Here is a 24,593-nt window from a genome sequence, read left to right on the forward strand (position 1 = left end):
GTCTAAATGATGAGAAACAGAATATAAAAAATCAAATGAATCGGGTTAATAATAATAATAATAATGATGATGATAATAATAATAATAAATAATGAATGGAATCTGTAACCCTGTTGTACGGTTACAGAACGCCTCCCTCATGAAATAATCGATTAAATGAATCGATTGATTCATGAAATATCTACACAATCACCTGAAATCGAGTACACCATAGATACATGTATAAAAATGCCCTTTACAAATTTGGTACATAGTATCATCCATCTGGATGTTCGTTGTTACACATATAAAACATTTATCAATTATCATTTTCACTTTGATTATACAGTATTATTTACATACAGATTACATTTCTTTCTCACTTCTGTCGTTTCAAACGTTCATTGAGTGTTCAAAAGTAATTCTCGAAGACATTTCATTATATACACTGTCTCCAAGCACTGGAGTTTATTGCACTGCCGTGCCTCACTTATTATCACAACACACGCTAATTTCACTGAAGTCCTGTTCGCAATGCCAGCTTCATAAAATATGGTGAATTAACATAATAATGAAAATTAATCAACAAACTCACATGATATATTTCTTAAGATTCCTTATATTGTATGTGCCTACGATATTTCCTTCCTTGTCTTCTAATGAATAAGCACATTTCCCAATCCGTTTCACTACGGTGAAGTATCCCTGATATAACAAGAAAAACTTAGAAAATTGACCAGCTTCTGCTGATGACGGGAGTGGCACTCTGAGTAATACCTTGTCACCAAGCTCAAATTCATCCAATATAGTCTTACAAAAATTATCATGCACAATCTTACCGTGTTACCCTTCTTAGGTATAATAACAAGTGGATTCAAATTAAGACTACATGATGGTTCAATTATATTATAATCTAGCATAATGTCAATCTGCTCTTCAACAGCGCTAGCGTATTTTAACGGAATGGGATATTTCGGTCCTACAAAAGTTGAGTTATCAATAACATTAAATTTGTGTTCGTAAAGATGTGTTCTACCAGGCCGATCGCTAAAAACATCACTATGTGATATCAATAATTCACACAATTCGTCCTTCTGACTTTCCGCTAACTTACATTTCTCCACTGTCTCATACAATTCATCTCTAGAATCTCTCTGTATGGACACATGGCAGACATCAATATTTTTCCTAATATTAGGAATTTCACAAGATCCTTCCGTACTAGAACACACTTTATTCGCACTAATTTCTGACAAAACATCATATGGTAAACTGACTTCCCTGCTACTCTTTCCCCAAATAAGATTGACATTACACAGATTAAAATTTAATTTAGCCTTGTGACACGTTAACCAGTCGGTACCTAAAATAACGGCATAAACTAAATTAGGCACGACTAAGCATGGTTGGAAAATACATTCTCCACTTATGCTAATGGGGACAGCTATTTGTTTATTCACTCTTTGAGACTTGTTTCCAACAGCTGTTACGATGAACGTATTCCTCACTGGAATTTCCGCTACCTCATACTTCTCTCTTAAAACTTCCTCATACAGCTTGGAATTTACACATGACTTCTCACTACCAGAGTCCAACAAAATCTTAACTTTTCTGCCCCATATCAGCAGTTCAATCGTCGGTGTAACAGTAACACTACTTAAATTATCCTCATTACATAATATAAGATCACTTAACAAATCTTGCCTTATATCTAAATTTAAATTACACTTATAAAATTTATTGTCTACGATTAAGTCGTCACTTAAAACATTTGAATTATTGCTACTTAGGTCACAATCATGTTCACTTACAACTATAGGCTGGTCGACATTGCCATACTTATCTACCTTATACGTGAACTCACCATTTACGGACTGTCTCAGTGACCTGTTTATACAGTCCGTTGCGCGTTTAAAGTACTTGGTTCGGTGACGACTTGTTGGTTACACACCTCAGTCGGCCTCCCCTGTTGCCTATTTCCTCTAGCGTCATTATTATTATTATTATGGCCTGTATTCTCTCGCCTCCCAGCTTCTGGTTGATTACCATAATCACGCCTCCCAGTCCTGAAATTTTCCGAACTATTTTGATAATTTCTCTCCCTGTGGAAATTATTATTAGGTCTCTCCTGATATTCTCTTCTGTAGTTACGATTATTCATAGTCCTGTCCTGATTATTAGATTGGTTACCCCTTCCTTCTACATTCCTATTAAGTGTCCTACTATTATTCAAGCTACTACCTAAAGCATCAAAACTTTCCAACAAAATCTCCATTTCCTTAATAGTCTCCACTCTTTGCATACAAACAGCTTCTCTTATTCTATCGGGATAGTGCTTAGCCATAAGTCTAACTATATCAGCCTCAGGTCCAATACATTCTAAATTTCTCCACACCAAAACATGAGCCAAAAAGTATTCAGTCATTCTAACACCCTCGTTAGAATTATACCTGCCAAACATTACTCTCTCTCTCTCTCTCTACTCTGAACACCTTCACTCCAAAATTTAGCCATGAATTTCTCCTTAAATTCAGTTAGACTAGACATCGAGCTTTTATATACCTGAAACCAAGACTTAGTCTCTCCTACGAAAGCATTAGATAAGATCTCCAATACAGTTTCCCAGCTAATAATATTGTCTCTTAATTGAACAGCAAATTTCTTCTCTACTACTCTCATAAATTCCATCGGGTTAAATTCTTTCCCAGAAAACTTAGGTAAATCATGATCTCTAGTGATTAAACCATTATTTACAATTATTTCACGTACATTTCTACTATCACGCACTTCTTTCTGGAGTACTCTCTGGCAACTCAGAAATTTTTCTTCCACTGTTTCCTCAGCCTTTTCTTGAATTTTTCTTAATTCCTCCTGCAACTTTTCTTCCGATTCTCTCACCTTCTGTGATAATGATTTTTGTTCACTCTCTAGATCACCTACTTCTCCAAGTTTTCTTTCCACCTGTTCTACCCTACTAATACATTTCCTAGTTTCTTGCCCCACTGTATTGGTTATCTTTTCAAACCTTTCTTCTACTAACTCATTGATTTCTCCTTTATTAGACTCGATCTTGGCGCCTAATTCATCAATCTGTTTGATGCATGTCTCACTAATTTGCTCTATTTCCGCATGGAGATTGCTCCGACCCAATTCCATCTCAGCTCTGATATCACTACACTCCTTATTTACCTTACTTTCTAAATTATTAATTTGCTTACTTATTTCTAACACCTTATGATCTATCTTATTACTAACATCATCAATTTTCTTATTAATACTATTTATGACATTACTCTGAGCTTCAATTTTCCCACTCATAATATTATTCTGAGATTCAATTTTCTCACTAATGACCGCTTCAATTTTCTCACTAATGACCGTTTCAATTTTTTCACTCATAATATTATTCTGAGATTCAATTTTCTCACTAATGATATTATTCTGCTCAGTCATTTTGGACATCAGCAAATTAAATAAACCCAGGTCAATCACCCCTTTACTTTGATCTTTCGTGACAGCGTTTTCCTCAGTTTCTACAATTTTCTGACTTTCAGCAGGTCCCACCTTAGTCACCAACTTCCTATTTATGTTACCACCTTGGATTTCCTTGGACACAATAACCTCAGCCTCATCACCTGACTGCATATTGCTGTCCTTGTCCATCTTCGGTTTCCTACTAATTTTTCGCGATCTCAAAGCTATTTCCCCTTGCAATTCCTCTGACATTACCCCTTAAATACAAACTTCAACAAAATGACCTTCCTAACATTACTCGGTGAATTTAACATGTGCGTACTCATTAAAAGAACTGATCCATGTATATTGCCATTCAGAAACACTTTTTCTGAACCTTTCGAGCCCCACGTTGGGCGCCACGTTGTGGCTACTCCGACCACTACTCTTATACTTACATCTCCTTCACACAATATACATAACATTTGTTTGAGCGCCAGTTGCTTTTTTAAGAAAAACAACAAAATTCGGTAGAGCATACCTCTTATATCAATTATCTCAAGGCGTGAGGTGATAAACTCACATATCTGGCAATATACAGGGATATGGATCAGGACAATATTAAATTACTGTTGCATTTCCACAATTGAGGATTGTACATGGAACTGGAATCACTTATTATAATTAAAAATAAAACTGAGTTTATGACTAAATTTACGTCACCATGAACAATCATTGACGTCTTTTAATTTAACAAAAGAAATATATCGTGAGATTTGCGGTACTAAATAAAAGGAAAAATTTAAGCTAAACAAAAAAAAGCTATTGGCATGAACTTGAAGTGAGATGTGATATCGCCGCTGATTACACTCTTCTTCATGTTATGAATGCATAACATGTCTGATGCTTTAATTACCTGTTGTCTGCATACACCGCTGTTGAACTTGAAATTCTTGGGAAAACCTGTGAGCTGAAGTCGGGAGCCGTCTGTTGTAATCTTCTTATATAACAGGGAGTTGGCCTACATACCATGTACGCGTGTAGGGAGCTCCGATGTAATTACGTCCACTCAATATATTTTAAATAATTGGAAAATATTATTGAAACATCTTGTGAAGTCCATCCTCACAAGAAGATGATGTTTCTTTATCAGCATAGTACCCGTCTCTGCTCGGATACAAGCACCACTTGTAGACTTCCTCGATGATTACCTCTTCAAACACAACTCTTAGCTCTGACCATCACACTAAGACCACTTCTTCCATTTGATACATCTGACTGTTACATATGATCTGCACGATATGAACTGCTTATGAACTGAGTAAGAACAGAATACCTCTCCCCACCGTTGCCTCGACTTTATATAACCTCGCGATGACGACTCATCTCCCCACTCACTGTTCATCCCTTCCACTTCCACATACCGTAGCTGGCGAATACTGACACTTGGTCGCAATCACGTGTCCACGCACTGATGTCATCAGTCAAGTGTTGTCTAAGCGTACCCAAGCGGTCCGAAAATGACTAGGCCGAATGCGTCACCGGGAAATCTCCTTGTACACAACATTCCCAGTTAAACATAGCCTCGATTGCAAAATACTATGCCAGCTCATCTAGCCAAAGTTACAAGCCACAGCATGACAATATGAAACCAACAAATCTCACTTACTACAATACAGAATAATTACAAACATATTCACTTAACCTATGATGAAATACAATAATATACGTGATACCTAATTATTACAGTCTAAATGATGAGAAACAGAATATAAAAAATCAAATGAATCGGGTTAATAATAATAATAATAATGATGATGATAATAATAATAATAAATAATGAATGGAATCTGTAACCCTGTTGTACGGTTACAGTATTTGCAAAGTTTCGAGTTAATGAAATAGAGCACATGATCTGCTGTGGTAATAGAATGTAACATTATATCCACAAAACACTTGAAAATGCATCACATAAAGAAATTGAATTAAACGCTTCTTGGAACAACACTACGCGCCGAACTGTTAAAAAGTCCTTCAATGATCTTCGTCATGCAAAATCAATCAACCAATCAATACTGATCTGCATTTAGGGCAGTCGCCCAGGTGGCACATTCCCTATCTGTTTTCCTAGCCTTTTCTTAAATGATTTCAATGACACTGGAAATGTATTGAACATAACTTTTCTCAGAATCTATCAATTTAAGTAGTTATTACCTCAAAAGTCCGACTCGTTGGCTGAATGGTCAGAGTACTGGCCTTCAGTTCAGATGGTCCCGGGTTCGATTCCCGGCCGGGTCGGGGATTTTAACCTTCATTGGTTAATTTCAATGGCCCGGGGGCTGGGTGTTTGTGCTGTCCCCAACATCCCTGCAACTCACACACCACACATAACACTATCCTCCACCACAGTAACACGCAGTTACCTACACATGGCAGATGCCGCCCACCCTCATCGGAGGGTCTGCCTTACAACGGCTGGACTCGGCTAGAAATAGCCACACGAAATTAAAAAATTATTAACCTCAAAAGAAAGCGCTTAATCCACTGAGTGTTTTTAGACCAAAACGAACTGCATACCTCAGTAAGTTAGAAAGAAAGGTATGATTGTTTCAATGATAAAAATTGTTGAAGAAATGTGGTGTCAAATTGAATGTGCACTCATAACTTTCCTCAGAATCAACCAATTTGAATAGTTAAGAGCTAAAACGAAAGAGCTTGATCCACTGAGTGTTCTTAGGGCAAAACGAACTCCGTACCTCAATTAGAACCAAAGATACGATTGCTTCAAAGAGACAAGAAAATTATAAAATCATATAATTTGTGGAAGGCGGAAGTTAAGTGATTTATAGTACCTGATGACAAATCTGTTCATGAATACCTTTCAGTTAAAAAAAAAATATGAAGGAAATCGACCGGGTAGAATGGCCGGACCTACTGACTAGAGTTTTCATAAATTGTTTTAATATATAGATAGAGCTAACCAAGACTCGCAATTTGAAACCTTTCCGGACCATATAGCCCTTCAACCTTCGGCACAATTGAGGAAATTGCTTAATTTTACGTTTTTTCGTAGTATGGGGACTCCTCCTACTTGTCGGCTAAAAAATGTTTCCAACATTAAAAAAAAGAAGGATAATACAAGGCGAGAAAAGTCCTCCAAGTAGGGAAATGAGGCAGTTGCCCGTTGCTCTCCTCGCTGAGCCAAACCCAATGAAATGCATGCACTAACTGACTCTAACAACAACATTTTCACTAGGATCTTATCGCACTGTCTTAGTTCATTATTTCTATTTTTGCTTGCAGGCGCACCGCTCAACTGCGTGGAATATCGTGCCTGGGCACCAAGGGAGCCCCGTGTTCTAAATGAAGCTAATGACTGTGTTGTTCTGAATACTAGGCGAGAGTGGCGAGTTGTTAATTGCGGACTTAAATTGCCCTTCCTTTGTGAGCTTGTCATGGGGAACACCAATAGGAGCATAACCAATGTCACCATGTGTCACTCTCTTCCCACAATGAGTAAGTAACATGTTCTAATATCTATCGGATGATTCACGAGGAATACAGAGCTTTCATTGTGTGAAAAAATTGCCATATAGTCTCGAGTCTCGTTCTCATTACTTGCCCTTTTACACCCAGAAAAGAGAGAAGGTGACGGTAGTGATTATTTTAAGCAAGTTTTCATTCCTCCCCTGGAGGGTGAGGCAGGCTATCTAGAAGGCAACGCCTTCTCTCTCGCCAGGAGATTCAGGCGGGTTAAGTGAGGGATTTAGGAGTTTGGTGAACGATGTGTGGAAATAAGGAGATGGGATGGATTTTGACTGTCGGCTAATCGTATGTGTTCTTTTATCTTTTATTCTGCATAACCTTTTTTTTTTTTTTTTTTTTGTTATTCAAAGTACATAGTTTGGGATATTTAAAATTGAAGTATCAAAATGTTGTAAATAATACATATTTGGTTTTAAATGTCTATTTATATCTATACTAATATTATAAAGAGGAACAATTTGTATATTTGTTTGTAACGGATAGACTTGCCTTTGCTGGCAGGACCTAGTGTTTACAGTGCACTATGTCTTCTGGTATGGGCTAGAGTAATTTTGTTACTTTCATTGATCTGTCTCAGTCTTATACTTGGCTTTGACAATATGAACGTGACTGAGGTATGAGCGATGCTAGTAATGCCATTCCTTCTGCAGTCAGTCCCTGCTATGAATGGTGTGAAAATGTTGCTCATAGGGTCGGTTGGTGCATGCATTTCAGTGGGCTTGGGAGACTGATATGTAATAGCAACTTCTGGCTCGGTGAGGAAAGTAACGGGAAACTACCTCACTCCTCATTTCCCTAGTACGCCTCTTCAGTGATGCCTAGGCCATCTATGACAGCTGATGGCGGAGCTGTTGAGGATCCAACCAGCCTTAGGGCTGAAGACTGAACATACACAACGGATAGACTCAAAAACTACTGAACCGATTTTAAAAATTACTTCACCTATACAAAGCTACATTTCCAGTGAGTAACATGGGCTGTATTGTATTTTCAAAACAATTGGAGGTGGGGAGCATGGGGGGTGGGGGGATATAAAATTAATTGGGCTAATATAGGCAAAATATCAAATTTGTCGTAGATGGACGAGACAAAGCTCATGTTTTAAACCATGTTTTAAGGCCCTAAAACCAACCGTCACGGAGATATTGGCACCACACTACACCTGCTCTAGGAATCGGATAAAGCAAGTAATGCAACTGCCGTAACCATGGCAACGTCAGCTTCAGGATTCTAAAGCAGCGAAATTATGTACAATATATCACAGAAACCTAACATGTTACAGACATGAAAATTGGTATTTGGAATCCCCTTTAAAAATAAAAGAACACTAATGTTCGTTTTCAGAAAATCCACTTGGGGGGGGGGGGGGAGGGAGTAGTGAGGAAGGAGTTGAATTATTTATATGAGGATACATATATTTCAGAAAATGAAGATGTTACAGACGTTAAAATTGGTACTTGGAATCTCCTTTAAAAGTGAACACACTTTTTTTTTGGAAAATCCACTTAAGGCGGTGAAAAGAATAAAAAAGCGGGTGAATTTTTAAAATGAGTATCTTCTTCTTCTACCGCTTTACCCACACCTGTGGAGTTGCGGGTGCGAACTGTGTCGCACATGTGGATTTGGCCCTGTTTACAGCTGGATGCCCTTTCTGACGGCAACCATATTTGTAGGGATGTAATTACTATTGCGTGTTCCTGTTGTGGTTGGTAATGTGGTGTGTTGAGTGAATATGAAGAGGAGAATGTTGGGACAAACACAAACAACCTGTCCCCAAGCCAGAAGAATTAATCACACGCGATTAAAAACCTTGACCTAGCCCGGAATCGAAGCCGGAACCATGTGAACCGAAGACCTCAGCGCTGGCCACTCAGCCAAGGAGTGGAACAGTTTTTATAATTAGTATTTCTGCATTATGTCTCATAAACGTAACATATTACAGACGTGAAAATTGGTATTTGTAGTCTCCTTTAAAAATAAAGAAACACGTACTTTTTGTTTGTGGAAAAGCTGGTTAAGCTGGATATTAACTTATTTGCCATTCGCTGGTCAGGCTTCCTTTCGTTCGCATTACCTTCCCAATGGACATTTGGTAAATTGAGATCACCCACAACAATCACGTTCCTTTCCTTATCGTTTCCCATATAGCTGATTATCTTATCAAATAATTCTGAATCAGCTTCAGCGCTACCCTTTCCCGGCCTGTACACTCCAAATACATCAAGTTGCCTATTATCTTTAGAGATGAGCCTTACACCTAGAATTTCATGTTTGTCATCTTTAACTTTTACGTAGCTTACAAATTCTTCTTTCACCAGAGTGAATACTCCCCCTCCTACCATTCCTATCCTATCTCTATGATACACACTCCAGTTCCGTGAGAAAATTTGTGCATCCATTATATCATTTCTCCGCCATGATTCAACTCTGGTAAGTATATATCTATTAAATTACTTAATTCTATTCCTTCTACCGTGGGTGTTATTTTACCGCTCACACCCACAGCGGGATTAGACAACAAAGGGCTCGTTGAGACCCCTGTTAGACTCATTTGGTCTGGATTATGAATTTCTTAGGTTGTTGAGGATGGTTACTTCGTTTATTGCCGGTATACTTTTTTTAAATTTACTTTTCGTCGCACCGACAGACAAAGGTCTTATGGCGACGATGGGATAGGAAAGAGCTAAGAGCGGGAAGGAAGCGACCGTGGCCGTAATGAAGGTACAGCCTAGTGTGAAAATGGGAAACCACGGAAAACCGTCTTCAAGATTGCCGACAGCCAGCATATTGTTGATAATTATGCATCAGTAGTTATCTTTCCCAATTAGACATTCCAGTTTTTCTACAATGATTTCTCCGTCCAGAAGATCGAAGCCTTTTCTGTAGTCGATGGCGTAGAGCTTGTTCAATGTCATTTAGTAGGTTAGCTGCAGCGTGTAGTATTGACCTCCTTTTTCCTGACGTCGAATTGGGCCTCAGGTTTATTCTTGTCAGTTTTGTCGTGCAATCTGTGCACCTACCTGGTGAATACTTTAAATATGACATTCTCCAGAGGTCCGACTCGTTGGCTGAATGGTCAGCGGTTCAGAGGGTCCCGGGTTCGATTCCCAGTCGGGTGGGAGATTTTAATCGCTTCTGATTAATTATTCTGGCTCGGGGACTTGGTCTTTGTGTCCCAACATTCTCCTTTTCATATTCAGACAACATACCGCGCTACCAACCACCACAGAAATACGCAATAGTGATTATATCCCTCCATATAGGGTTGGCATCAGGAAGGGCATCCGGCCGTAAAACAGGGCCAAATCCACATGTGCTACGTAGTTGGTGTAGGAAAAAGCGGTAGGAAAACAAGAAGAAGATGGCATTCTCCAGAGCAATACATCTGTAGGCGTCGGGCATTTAGGGGTTTCCTTTCCCTTTATTCATATAATGCAGCCAGGTTCCGGCATAAGTTACAGTAGATATCAATATACATATTCCCCACTGTCGGCAGCCCTGAAGATGGTTTTCCGTGGTACTTTAATTAAGGCCACGGCCGCTTCCTTCCCAGTCCTAGCCCTTTCCTGTCCCATCGTCGCCAAAAGACCTATCTGTGTCGGTGCGACGTAAAGCCAATAGCAATATATATATTAATGTGTGCGTGAGAATATACAATGCCGGTTCCACGGTGTAGGGGTAGCGTGCCTGCCTCTTAACCGGAAGCCCCGGGTTTGATTCCCGTCCAAGTCAAGGATTTTTACCTGGATCTGAGGGCTGGTTTGAGGTCAACTCAGCCTATGTGATTAAAATTGATGAGCTATCTGACGGTGCGATGGCGGACCCAGTCCAGGGAACCAAGAATAATAGCCGAGATGATTCGTCGTGTTGACCGCACGACACCTCAAAATTTGCAGGCCGTCGGGCTGAGCAGCGTCCGCTTGGTAGGTCATAGCCCTTCGGGGCTGTTGGTGGTGGTGGTGGTGGTGATTATTGTTTTAAGAGGAAGTACAACTAGGCAGCCATCCTCTATATAACACTAATCAGAGGGAAAATATGGAAGGGATCCGACACTTCGAAAAATGAAGATATCGGCCAAAGGAAGACAAGGGCCACGAAGGGCGTGAAAATGAAAGACTCCCTAGCCTTCGCAAACCTAATAGCGTCGGGATCGGAAAAGAACAAGAGTTGACCAGGGAGGTCGGACAGGATAGATAAAAGTGAGGAGCCTGGCACAAGTAAGTGGAAGCAATGCCAGGACTCAGCTGAGGGCCCCGAGGTCGCCAACCCATGCTCCAAAGTTCAGAGCCCCTGGATCCCCTTTTAATCGCCTCTTACGACAGGCAGGAGATACCGTGGGTGTTATTCTACCGCCCCCACCCACAGGGGTTCCGGGGCTGTTGCACCATGGGGTTTGGTTTGGGTGAGAACATACTGTATATTATACTTGTATGTATTAACAGCATTTTACGAAATTACGAAGCGCCCATTATGAGTCCCAGTCCATTAAAGCAAAGCACACTAATGATTGACATAGACAGTGCTGAGGAAATTTAACAAGAGAAAGGAGAACCGAGTAAGGGGCCGTGCGGTTAGGGTCGCGCAGCTGTGAGCTTGCATTCGGGAGATAGTGGTTTCGAATCCCAATGTCGGCAGCCCTGAAGATGGTTTTCCGTGGTTTCCCATTTTCACACCAGGCAAATGCTGGGACTGTACCTTAATTAACGCCAAGGCCACTTCCCACTCCCAGACTTTCCCTGTCCCATCGTCGCCATAAGACCTATCTGTGTCTGTGCGATGTAAGAGAGAAGAAGACATCATTTCTAGAAATAAAGAGTATCTCCCCATTCTCTTCTTTTCAGTTTGAAATAATAGGTACTACTCTCAAATGGCAAATGAGACTGACCTCCAACATTTAAGCCTCGTTTCCTTTATTGCACAGTGGCGTTATTTTTTGATAGCCTAATCTTTAACTTCCATCTGTACAATCTGATAATTGGTTTGGTTCAAGAGATATGCTTAAGCTGAGTTACTGTACCTTTATTCAAAAACGGGTCTAGATGAAATATTTTTATTTCTTAAATCCGTTTACCGTCCAGGGTTAGGTTTTCCCTCGAACTTGGCGAGGGATCCCACCTCTACCGCCTCAAGAGCAGTGTCCTGGAACGTAATTCTTTGGTTCGGGGATAAAACTGGGGAGGAGGGCCAGTAACTCGCCCAGGTGGCCTCACCTACTATGCTGAACAGGGGTCTTGTGGGGAGATGGGAAGATTGGAAGGGATAGGCAAGGAAAAGGGAAGGAAGCGGTTAGGGGATCCCAGGGCTATGAACTTTGGAGCGTGGGGTGGCATCCACGGAGCCCTTAACTGAGTCCTGGCATTGTTCCACTTACTTGTGCCAGGCTTCTCACTTTCATCTATCCTATCCGACCTTCCTCGGTCAACTCTTGTTCTTTTCCGACCCCGATGGTATTAGAGCACTCGACGCCAAAGGTGTCTTTCATTTTTACCAGTGGCGTATACTTAGGGCTACCAAGGCTATCAGTGAAGTCCAAACTTGAAATGCGAGCGATGGAAATCTAAAGCACATTATATTGTAAGCATCTGACATATTGTTCCATTTGCAAACCTTGAAAGCAATGAGAAAACACGTCGCACGTATTTCTGAGAACAAGGCTTCGGAGACTGATATTGCAGCCCAGACTCTCGCCCCTTTCCATCGACTCGCCTCACGCGGCTTGCTGCTGTCTGCCTACAGGCGCGGGGACCGGCGGAGGATAGCTGTGCTAGGCTTCGGTCCGTCAGATCGCCACTGCTACCACCATGCGTTACTCATCGTATATACAGTACTTCCTCACCTCATCCTTCTGTCTTAAATATATAGATAACGGAGTGCTGGTATTTCACTCCTGTTTACTTCTACATCCTTGTAGGAAGACACTGCAGGGCTGCTGTTATAGGAGTAATATAGTTTTCTTTTTATGGTAGATTTGCTAAAATGAAACGCAATCTTTCAGGTTTAGTGTTCTCTTTTGTTGGTTGGAATCGAACCCGTGATCATAGGTCGGACACCACCACTGATCTTCCGAGGAAGATAATTAACCATTGAACGATGGGTACGACCGCTGTAAAATTCAACATTGTTATTTAACGATTATGACAATAATAATAATAATAATAATAATAATAATAATCATAATAATAATAATAATAATAATAATAATAATAATGGTGCATGGCATCTACATAGGCTTGGTGGTGACCTAATAAGGATCAAGTGAATGGCGAAGACGTCATAAACACCCAGTTCCCAAGCCAGGTGAATTAACAGTATGAGGGGGTTGATTCTGAAAAGTGAACCGGGGCCGTCGGACCAAAGGCAAGCATTCTATCCATTTAGCCTCAAAGCTGGACTTCAATTTGCTAAACCTTAGGCTACCAACTCGATTGATCAGGTGTTGAGTATTGGCGGTGGCAGAGACCAGGACAGTAGCTTGTGAAGCAGCCTTGACAACACAGTGGGCAGCTCCGTTGGCTGTTGGATGCAGCTCAAAATGCTTAAGGCTTGATGTTCCCTAAACCAACTATCGCAAAGGGGTAGCCTAAGTCTAGTGGTAGCCCACGTCTTGATACCAGCATACGCCACTGATTTTCACGCCCTTCGTGGCCCTTGTCTTTATTTGGCCGTTACTTCATTTTTCGAAGTGTTGGATCCCTAATAATGACCACCACCACCACCACCTTACTGTAAGTTAGGTACCATTCCGGCATTTTCCTGGAAGAGAAGTGGGAAACCACGGAAAACCACTTCGAGGATGGCTGAGGTGGGAATCGCACCCCCTCTACTCAGTTAACTTCCCGAGACTGAGTGGACCATGTTGCAGCCCTAATACCACTTTTCAAATTTCATAGCAGAGCCGGGAATCGAACCTGGACCTGCGGGGGTGGCAGCTAATCACACTAACCACTAGACCACATAGGTGGACTATATGGAATGTTAAGCTATAAATACAGCCTTGTTAGATAAAACACAGAGAATATAAACGACGACATAACATTTATTATTGATATTAACAATGTAGCGTATTATAAATCATTGTTGGTATAATAATTATATTTCAACACAATTGAAGAATGTGGCTAAGAAAGTGCACAGTAAACTTAAATAGTCACGCCTCCACTAAGTATGGCAAACAATAGGGAAATAAGAACAAAATACTATTAACCTATGCTGTCGACAATGGCTCGTCCGAAAAATTCAGTATGCTACTGAACGTCGGATAAAAGACAATGGAATTTTGATAAAATGACTAGGACTATAGGAAACCTGCGATTACGCAGAATTTTTAATCAAAGACTGTTTTTGAATCATGAGCAGCACACACGTGATTTTAATGAACAGCCAAGTGTCAAAATACTTATATGTGTACGTAAACCTACATGTTCTGTTAGTGGTAACAAGCAAGGTTCTTCAAGCAGCGAGCGCCTCCTTTTAGCCTATCCTTTGCAATGTTATCGCGTTATTTGCTTCAAAGTTCAGTGCAAAGAGGTAATAGTTTACGGCGTTTGACTGACTTGAGCATCGTAAAACTCATTGGACCATATGGTTGACGCATCATTCGACCTAAGCAAGATGATGTAGTACCGGTAATCAAAATGTTGGTTATTTTTTAGCCTTATCAGACTGTTGGATTCAAAACGGATTGAAATCAGTGGTGATATTGTTCTGTTATTGTTGCATATTGTGTGAGATGAAAATGAGTGCGTATTATTTCTAAGTACGGTAATGATATTCGTAGGAATGAAGACCGAACGCTTTCAAGGATGTGATTCCAGTTGAGAATGTAGTCCAACTACCTATAGAAGACTATTTTTCAACCCGTTAACTTTTGTAGGCTGTACGGTAAAATACAAAATGCCGCCGAAATCAAAATCCTCTCAACCAGGAAAGAAGGTCGTGGAAAAGAAAGCGGAGAAAGTAGTTGAAGATAAAACTTTTGGTTTGAAGAACAAGAAAGGTGCAAAGCAACAGAGATTCATTCAACAAATCCAGCATCAAGCAAAGCCCGGTGGTAAGGCGAATACCAGTAAAAGCGATGACCCGAGGAAACTTGAACGGGAAAAGAAACTCAAGGAACAGAAAGAAATGAATCTTCTTTTCCGCCCGGTTACTACACAAAAAGTAGAGAAAGGAACCGATCCGAAATCAGTATTGTGTGCTTTTTACAAGCAGGGACAATGCACCAAGGGTGAACGTTGCAAATTTTCTCACGATCTCAATTTGGAACGTAAATCAGAGAAGCGCAGTGTTTATGTTGATTTGCGAGATGATGATGAGGATACGATGGAAAACTGGGATGAAAGCAAGCTGCAGGAAGTAGTGGAGAAGAAACATGGTGAGTCTGAGAAGAAGATGCCTCCTACTACTATAATATGCAAGTATTTTCTTGATGCCGTCGAACAGAGAAAATATGGCTGGTTCTGGACATGTCCTAATGGTACCAGCTGTATCTATAGGCATGCTCTTCCTCCAGGATTTATGCTTAAGAGGGATCTTAAGGAAGAAAAGAAAGATGAGGAATCTCTTGAGGACTTGATTGAACGAGAGATGGCTACCCTTACTGGAAACTTGACCAAAGTTACTCAGGATACATTCATTGCCTGGAAGAAGCGTAAACTTAAGGAACTTCAAGATGCAAGTTTACAACTAGAGGAAAAGAAGCGTTCTGACTACAAAGCTGGACGTCATGCAAATCTTTCAGGTCGAGACATGTTCTTTTTCAATCCTGACCTTGCTAAAATGGATCAAGTTGAGGACGGTGATGAAACCTTTGATTTACATCATCTAGAACAGGATGAAAGCACAGAGGAGTTCCATGAAATCAGGTTTGATGACTGGAAATTAGAATCACTCCAACTAGATGATGAAGTGAATGGAAAAGCTATCGTAAAATCTGGAAAGGGTGATGTGGACAGTGTACCAGTGGACATAGATCTATTTATGGAGGATATCAATATGGATGAATTAAATGAAGCCTTAAAAGATATCAGTGTGAATGACTGATGTATTGCCTTTTTATACCCCTGATGAATGGTTTCCTTTATAAACAGACTATTGAGTGAAATCAATGAAATAAAGGGAAAGTATAAGTGTAAAAGTGTTTTTATTGAGTGTGTATATATATATTTGCTTATTGCATGTGAAAATTCTACTTTTATTATGTTTACTAGCTGATGTACCCGTGCTTCGCTACGGGATTCTCAGAAAGACTGACTTTGTGGTTTTCCTAACTGAAATCAACATAGGTCATTACAAAAACGTAAGTATGAATGTAGCGATTAAAAGCAATTCTATCATATAAAATACTCGATCAAATGGAAAGCTGCACGTTTTATAACGAACAGTGCTGCGGTTAGATTGCGGTGCCAATCTAATAGTCCTCAGAGTATAGATTGAATAGCCCGAATGCTAAGATGACCCAGTGTGTTACGTACCAGTAGTATCAGCAAATGTATAAACCAGGGGAATGGCATGCTAAAGAAGAAAGTTATCTAACTCCCCAGCTACTTCCCATCAATATTCAGGCAGGCTGTTACACTCTGTACGACTGGGTGAGTTGACCGTGTGGTTAGCGGTGCGCAGCTGTGAGCTTGCATCCGAGAGATAATGGATTCGAACCCCATTTTCGGCAGCGCTGAAGATGGTATTCCGTGGTTTCCCACTTTCACACCACTCAAATGCTGGGCATGTACCTTAATTAAGGCCTAAGGCACTCCTAGCCCTTTCCTATCCCATCGTCGCCATAAAACCTATCTATGTCGGTGCGACGTAAATCAAATAAAAATTACTCTGTACGCAGCAGTAATCCTATCTACCGGAGATGAGGGGCAACAGAAGACACAAAGCACATCACGACAAACAATGGTCAATGTAATGTTATTGTTGATCAGTGTTATGAGCTTTCTATATTGTAGGCCTACACATTTAGTTTTCTTTTGACTCTGTGATTTGTAAAATATTTTATACCGTAAACTGTAGTTTCTTATTCTCCGACTTTACATACCGATTTTCATTAAATACTGTTTACCCATTTTCTCGTTACTCGGCGCTGATATGGACTTAGTAACAAAAATCCAAATTCAAGAATATCTTTGTGATCATAGCCAGTACGGTAATAATGTATAAGACATGAATAATAGGAAATTTAATACTATATAACCTTAGCTATGTAGCATTCATCGATTACACCTCTAATAAGAAATATTTGAGAATTACATTTTAGGCCTTCCCTTAAACTACCATTTCACTCAGCGTGAATAAAATAATTTACAGCCTAGACTATAGCGATTTATTTCCTGACTTTGCATACCGATTTTCGTCAAGATAGGACTACTAATAACAACAATATTTGAGAATTAAATTTTAGGCCTTCCCCTAAACTACCATTTTTCTCACCGTGAATACAATTATTGACAGCCTAGATTGTAGCAATTTATTCCTCAACTTTGCATACCCATTTTCTTTAAAATACGACCACTAATAACATAAATAGTTGAGAATTCAATTTTAGGCCTTCCCCTAAACTACCATTTCACTCAGCGTGAGTAAAATAATTTATAGCCTAGATTGTAGAAGCTCATCCCCTGACTTCACATACCGATTTTCATTAGACCACTAATAACATAAATACTTGAGAATTCAATTTTAGGCCTTCCCCTAAACTACCATTTCACTCAGCGTGGGTAAAATGATTTATAGCCTAGATTGTAGAGGCTCATCCCCCGACTTCACATACCGACTTTTATTGAATTCTCTTCAACCGTTTTCTCGTGATGCGTGTACATACATACAGACAGACAGACAGACAGACAGACAGACAGACAGACAGAAATTACGGAAAAGTAAAAAGTGCATTTTCTCGTTACTATGGACATGACCGATACAGAAATACCATTATTTGCAAATTCTGAGCAATGTACAGACAAAACTCTTATTTTATATATATAGATTATACTGACGTAGGCTTCATGACTGGTATCTAATTTTGAGTTTTCTCCCAAACCTATTGAGTCATAGTGTTGACATTCCATCTACACCGTTATCTATAATTGGGCATTTTGATGGAATTCACCTCTTGCATAGATAGTGGTAGAAGCATTCACGGTGCAGATTCTTTTCTGGCAGAAAGACTGCTTCTTCATGCATTCTAGAAGTCAGACTGATTAAAATCAGAACTTTTTCCTTGTGAATGAAATTTCTGAAATATTTTTCTATTTCAGTCTCCTCTTGATGTAAACAAGCAAGGTACTGGTGGGTAGTAACAAGAAAATCAGTTCCCATAACTTTCATATTGTGGTCCACAAGTGCACGCTCAGCTACAACAAATTTCCAAGGTTGATGCTTGTGTCCCCTTATTCTGACATTAATCTTATGCTTGATAGTTTCTATATACCACTTCTCACAAGAACAAGGAATGCAGTAAACCACAGAATGGTGAATTGATCCCCAGCTGAGTAGAACTGCTGGGATATTTTTGTAGTGGTGGTGAAGTCAGTGTTGATTTTATGGTATTTGAGAATTTTACTGATCCGGTCAAAAGTGAATGGTGTGAAAAGTAGGTGAGCTTTCTTTACCTGTGGATCTAAGTCTACCTTTGGATATGAGGGCTGAGACTCTCTTAAGGAAGGAGGTTCTCCTTTATTGATCAAAAGATTGCATTAAGAAATTTACTTTTATATCTCACTACCCCCTCGCCCCCACCCCAAAGGGTCCATAGAGTCACTCTTCATCTCAGCGACCCCAAAAACTATACCGGTAGATTATATTATTTTTCTCTCTCACTCCCTCCTCGCCCCTACCCCATACGGGGCTGAAATTGGACTTTTAAAAATCTGGAGTGTCACTATTAATCTCAGTGACCCGGAGAACTATGGATTCAACATTATCTTCGATTACTTTTATATTTCACTCCCCCGACCCAAAGGGGGCTGAACTTTGACTTAAAAATATCCTCATTGTTACTACTTATTCCCCCTGTGGGTGGAGGTGGTAGAATAACACCCATGGTATCCCCTGCCTATTGTAAGAGGTGACTAAAAGGGGCCTCAGGGTCTCTAGACTTTGGAGCATGGGTTGGTGACCATGTGGCCCTCAGCTGAGTCCTGGCATTGCTTCCACTTACTTGTGCCAGGCTCCTCACTTTCATCTATCCTATCCGACCTCCCCTGGTCAACTCTTGTTTTTTTCAGACCCCGATGGTATTACGTATGGAGGCCTAAGGAGTCTTTCATTTTCATGCCCTTTGTGGCCCTTGTCTTCCTTTGGCCGATACCTTCAGTTTTCGAAGTGTCATAATCACCACCACCACTACTTATCTCAGCGAACCCGAATATGGATTTGACACTGTTTTTTATTATATTTATAACTCAGCTCCCTTGTCTCCTCCCTTTAAGGGTGCTTGTGGTTGTATTTGTCCCACGAGGTTTGTCTCCTGATACTAAGTCACAAGTATACCAAGTTTCATTGAAATCGCTCCAGTGGTTTCGGAGATGTAATACATACATATCCAAATACAATGACATTTACATATAGACCTATAGATTTATTCTTTTATGTGGTGAATTAAACAAATATATTTCCACTACTTCAAGAGTTAATGTTTGTGTACTGTATGTATATGTATGTTACTTGCTACATCCCAGTCTGTCATATGATCATTGCTCATTTTTCCTTAACTTTAATTTTTAAACATGGTTTCCACAGTATTCCAGGGGTGGAACTTGCACTGGAACCCACAGGTAGTTGCTAGGTGTTCCACTGCAGCTTGCCGCAGAATGGTAATATTTTGTTCCTAGAAACCGTAGCTACTTTCTGTCAACTGTTGTCAACTGAGACACCATGGCGCCAAGGGAGGGTAAGCAGACTACCGATGAACTGTACCTTTCTTTGCATTAAGGTACATTTCAAAGGAAAACAATATTTTCATATATATTAATATAAAACCCTCTATTTATTTATAGCAGGGCTACTCACATGGTACACATTGCACATGTGAGAGCCTCCATGCCAGTGTTCACTGCACAATGGAACGTAAACCCTATGCTGAAGCCTGGGTAGAGGGGAGGGGAAGACTTGTGGTTGGGGAATAAAGAACACACGCAGTTTAAAGGAAGCTTACAGTATTTACAAAAGACTTAATTATTTCTTCATATTTTAAAATGGAGACCTCTTCGTAACCGAACTGCATTCCTTGTTCAATATATGTAAAATGGTAAAAGACACTTGAAATCAGAACTCCTGAATTTTCAGCGTAATATTCGCCAACGGGACATTTTTTACGCAGAGAGGTGGTTTCCTGCATTAATCCATACTTTCCCCTCACTAGATGATGATGATTGTTATTATTTTTCTTATTATTATTTGCTGTTCGTCACACCAACACAGATAGCTCTCACTGCGATGATCAAATAGGAAAGGGTTAGGAATCGGAAGGAAGCGAGCATGGCCGTAATTAAGGTACAGTCCCAGCATTCGCCTGGTGTGAAAATGGGAAACCATAGAAAAACCATCCTCAGGGCTGCCAACAGTGCAGTTCGAACCCACTATCTTCTGAATGCAAGCTGACAGCTAAGTGACCCAAACCACGCAGCGGCTCACTTGGTCCTTGGTTTTCCGTGGTTTCCCCTTTTACATCAGGAGAATGCTGGGACTGTACCTTAATTAAGGCCACGGTCACTTCCTTCCCATTCCTAACCCTTTCGTATCTCGTCATTGCTGTAGAACCTATCTGTGTTCCTGAAAAATACAAAACTAAGACTACGGTTGGGTCTGATGGACACAAACCTGAAAAGCATTTTAAGGCTTTCCATCAGTTGGACAGTTCTTGAAATTACTGGTATTATTGCAAGATGACAAACCCAGAAATAAACATAAAGAGTGCTATATGTATATTCAAAGTGCATCATGCACAAAATAGACCATACCTTAAGTAGATCGAGCATCAATCAGATGGGAGGAGAGAGTAAGAAAGTAAGATAGAGCTAAGTGCGTCAGAGAGCAGTGGTGGGGATGCCTTTCAACACAAGATTTTTGGACACTTCACTGTCAACTGCACAGCATAATGGCTTTCATTTAGCTGTGTGCAGAGCCCTTTCTTTTTCTAAATATAAGAGTACCGGTACTGCTCCATCTCATTCACAACACAGGGAAAGTGAAATATACCAGCCCTTCGAAGCTCTCATTCTTGTACTATTGACAAATTCATATTGGGAGTTCAGGGTGTCTAGCTTGAATGTGTAATAATTAGACATGGGATTTATATGCTTTATGAATCGCCAAAATAAGCATACAACTATGCTGCAAAAAGTGGTGAAATATGCATTTAAATAGGCACTTGTTTTCATGCTGTTAAACACTTGTATTAAATGCAACTCATGCGATTCACCCACACCAATACATAAAATCATGATCATGAACAAACAACTGACGACAGGCGTAAACTACATGCAAATACTCTTGTGTACCAGGTATTTTCAGAAGACATCCCTGCTTATCTCTCCAGCAATTTTCGTCACCTTGGTTCTTACATCTCCATGTTACTCGCTCAGTGTCCCTCCTAGAAATACCTGTCCACCGAACAACCACATACCATCGATCATTTACTATCACCGCTTCGGGATGGTGGAATGCTCTTCCCAAAGACATCGAGGATGCTGCATCAAAAAGTATATTTAAAACCTCCTACCGGCAGTTCCTCGTTAAGTGCTTCCAGCAAGGTACAGTACCTGTATGAGTGGAACGAGTGATTGTGTGTGAAAATGATATGAGATTATGGCACAATAAATTAAATATTGGTTTAATATGATAATTTAAATTAAATTAAAAACATCCATATTGTATTTACAAAGTAGAAGTAGCCTAAAAATAGCTAGTAGTAAGTACAGTATTTAACTTAGATCTAGTCATGCAAGGATACAATTAGTTAAATTTCATTTAATATTTTCATTAAGCTTACTAGTATTTTTACATTCGTATTTCTTTCGTTGTGTATTGAAATTTTTTTTTTTCTTCAAACCTGTATTATGTAGGCAGTTACTTTTTCTTTCTTTCTTCTTTGCGTGTATATATTCATATTTTTGTCTTAAAAATTAGTGTTATTTGTAGTTCTTGGTATTTTAAGTTAATCAATGTCATTATATGGAATAATAACAATATGTGTGTGGTTAAGTGTAAGAAAGGGCCAAGAGCCCTAACTTCACCACAGAAAATAAAGGCTTTATCTATCTATCTATCTATCTATCTGTCTAATAAAAACAAATAGTCACACTACTTAAAGCTGTGGCTGTTCCACTAGTACAAACAATCTGCGCATAGTTTGTGAGATGTATCATTCTATCAATGGTCACTGTTAAAACAATATGCACATGTCTCCTAGATAAGACACAGTGAATTAATACACATGATTATCAATTACTATGGTTGTAAGGAAACCGTGTAAAAAAAAAAAAAAAAAACCACAAACATGAAGAAACACTCATAAATACACATTCCTCTTTCATTTTACCCTGCAAGTCCTACTTTTTCTGTCTGTAATTTGCTTTGCAGTATACTACAACAGTCTTCTCCAAGTTTTCTGGTATAAATCTGTGGCATTTGTCTGTTAACTAGCTTCAATGCGAAGAATGATCTATCTACATCTACAGATGTAATAGGACAGTACTTGAATTCTGGAGTGAGTGTGGGTGTTAAATGTTAAATATTCTGGTAGATCCATATTATTAGTACCAGCCAAATATTTGTTTATAGCTACCATGATGTTGTAGCCCAGATTCGTTTAAGAACATCACGATATTTTGTTGCAGATGGAATCTGAGGTTTCCTGGGATACCTTCCAGTTCGCACTTAACATTCTCCATAATGTCAAGTGAATCACCTAGATGCAACACACGTATAATTTGGAAGTGTGTCTTGATAAGTGCCAGTTCCCTTTGAACCGTTTCATTGCCAAAAAAATTCATGTCATTAATTACTTTACCCGGTAGATTTTCTTGAAGACTGCTTGTAAAATGTGTTAAAATATGCATCATAAAAGTCGAGAACGTTCACAATAAACCAGAAATTTGAAATGTATGCACTAATCTCAAACACATGCACAATTAAACTTAATAATTTGTCCAATTTCATCTTCAAACACACTTCTTTCTCAGTTTTGGAAGTCTACATATCTGCAAAAAAAACATAATATGCATTTGCATACAAATCTGATGTCTTGTAATAATAATAAAAATTAATATCTTGAGAAGTAATAGACATAATTATTGGCAGTTTGTTACTACAAATAGTGAAACTCAAAATGTTGTTTTATATATCTAAAACACCTTGATGTGCACACCATTAATGGTGCGACAGATGTTGAAACTGTATTCCACTACTCTTCTTGTGTTCTATTGCATTGCAGATGTAGCATTTGCAATAGCTGCTCGAATGCTGCATTTAAATATGGAGACTGTATTTAACGTGTGAATTTTTAATTAAGTACGGTACCCATCCCAACATAGAGCTAGCCCGTGAGGTAAGTGTCCTGTCTGCCTCTCTTCTTTGGAGGTTAGGCATCCTGGGAGCTGTCTGTTAGGCTTGTACAACGTTGTTTTCAGCTGGAATATCAACTGAAAATAAGCGATGATTTTTGCCACGTACATACCAGTCAGGAAATGTCCAGCTCCCTGGCTAAATGGTTAGCATTCTGTCCTTTGGTCCAGAGGATCCCAGGTTCGATTCCCGGCCAGAACTCAGAAGGTGGCCCATCGCCTATGCTTCTAGGACCTTATCGGCTCAAGAAGCCAAATATTCAATCTATGAACTTGAGGGTTTGGCAGTATTGTTTGCCCTAGAGAAGTTCCGCCTTTATCTGGAACATGTCAAATTAGAGACTGATAACCAAGCCTTAAGTTGGGTATTAGCTAGGCCTCGTTGTATTGGACGTATCGCCTGTTGGGCCATCAGGATCTCTGCTTTCCAATTTGATGTGTGACACATTAGTGAATCAGAAAATGTAATTGCTGATGGACTAAGCCACATGTTTACCAGTGAACAGCAAGACAGTTCTTCTCTTCCCACGCCCATACCTTCATGTATTAGTGCTATTCTGACTGATGCCCCTATGTTATTTGGGTATAGAAATACCAATGCGAAGATCCAGTGCTGGCTCCCGTTATTGAAACCCTCTCTTCTGGGGAACATGTTGTCCCTTATGTATTGAGGAACGGGGTTTTATGTTGCCCTTCGAGGCACGATCAGAAGATGAAGGTAGTGGTTCCAGCTGTGCTTGTGCCCATGATCTTCAAATAATATCATGAAACCCCCATTAGGGGGGCATTTAGCCATCTTCAAAACTTGGGAAAAGATCAGGGAAATGTTTATTTGGAAGAGTATGGATGGTGAAATTAGAGAAATAGTTAAAGCTTGTAAATCTTGCTTGCTTAGTAAGCCCACATTTTCTACTAAGCTAGGCCTATGGTCGTTGCATCAAGCATCTCGCCCCATGGAGCGTCTATATACATTGGACCTTTCCCCCAATCAAAGGGGAATGAAAATAAATTAATTCTGGTGTGTATAGATGCCTTCACTAGATTTTCATG

The 24,593-nt window shown here is 39.7% G+C and overlaps 2 protein-coding genes across 2 annotated transcripts in view; both read left to right on the forward strand.

Moving 5' to 3' along the window:
- LOC136872198 (uncharacterized) overlaps positions 1 to 24,593 on the forward strand; it is a 51,118-nt gene that overhangs the window by 22,781 nt on the left and 3,744 nt on the right. Inside the window, exon 3 of the mRNA XM_067146033.2 lies at positions 6,736 to 6,948. Coding sequence (XP_067002134.2) covers positions 6,736 to 6,948 — 213 coding nt within the window. The remainder of the gene's footprint in view (positions 1 to 6,735; positions 6,949 to 24,593) is intronic.
- On the forward strand, positions 14,872 to 16,020 carry LOC136872494 (zinc finger CCCH domain-containing protein 15 homolog). The gene has a single exon (XM_067146302.2). The coding sequence runs from the start codon at positions 14,872 to 14,874 to the stop codon at positions 16,018 to 16,020; it is 1,149 nt and encodes a 382-aa protein (XP_067002403.2).

Source organism: Anabrus simplex, chromosome 4 (assembly GCF_040414725.1).
Source record: "Anabrus simplex isolate iqAnaSimp1 chromosome 4, ASM4041472v1, whole genome shotgun sequence".
In the NCBI taxonomy this organism is placed as follows: domain Eukaryota; kingdom Metazoa; phylum Arthropoda; class Insecta; order Orthoptera; family Tettigoniidae; genus Anabrus; species Anabrus simplex.

Coding starts and splice junctions, on each gene's coding strand:
- LOC136872494 (XM_067146302.2), top strand. CDS start 14,872: ATGCCGCCGAAATCAAAATCCTCTCAACCAGGAAAGAAGGTCGTGGAA.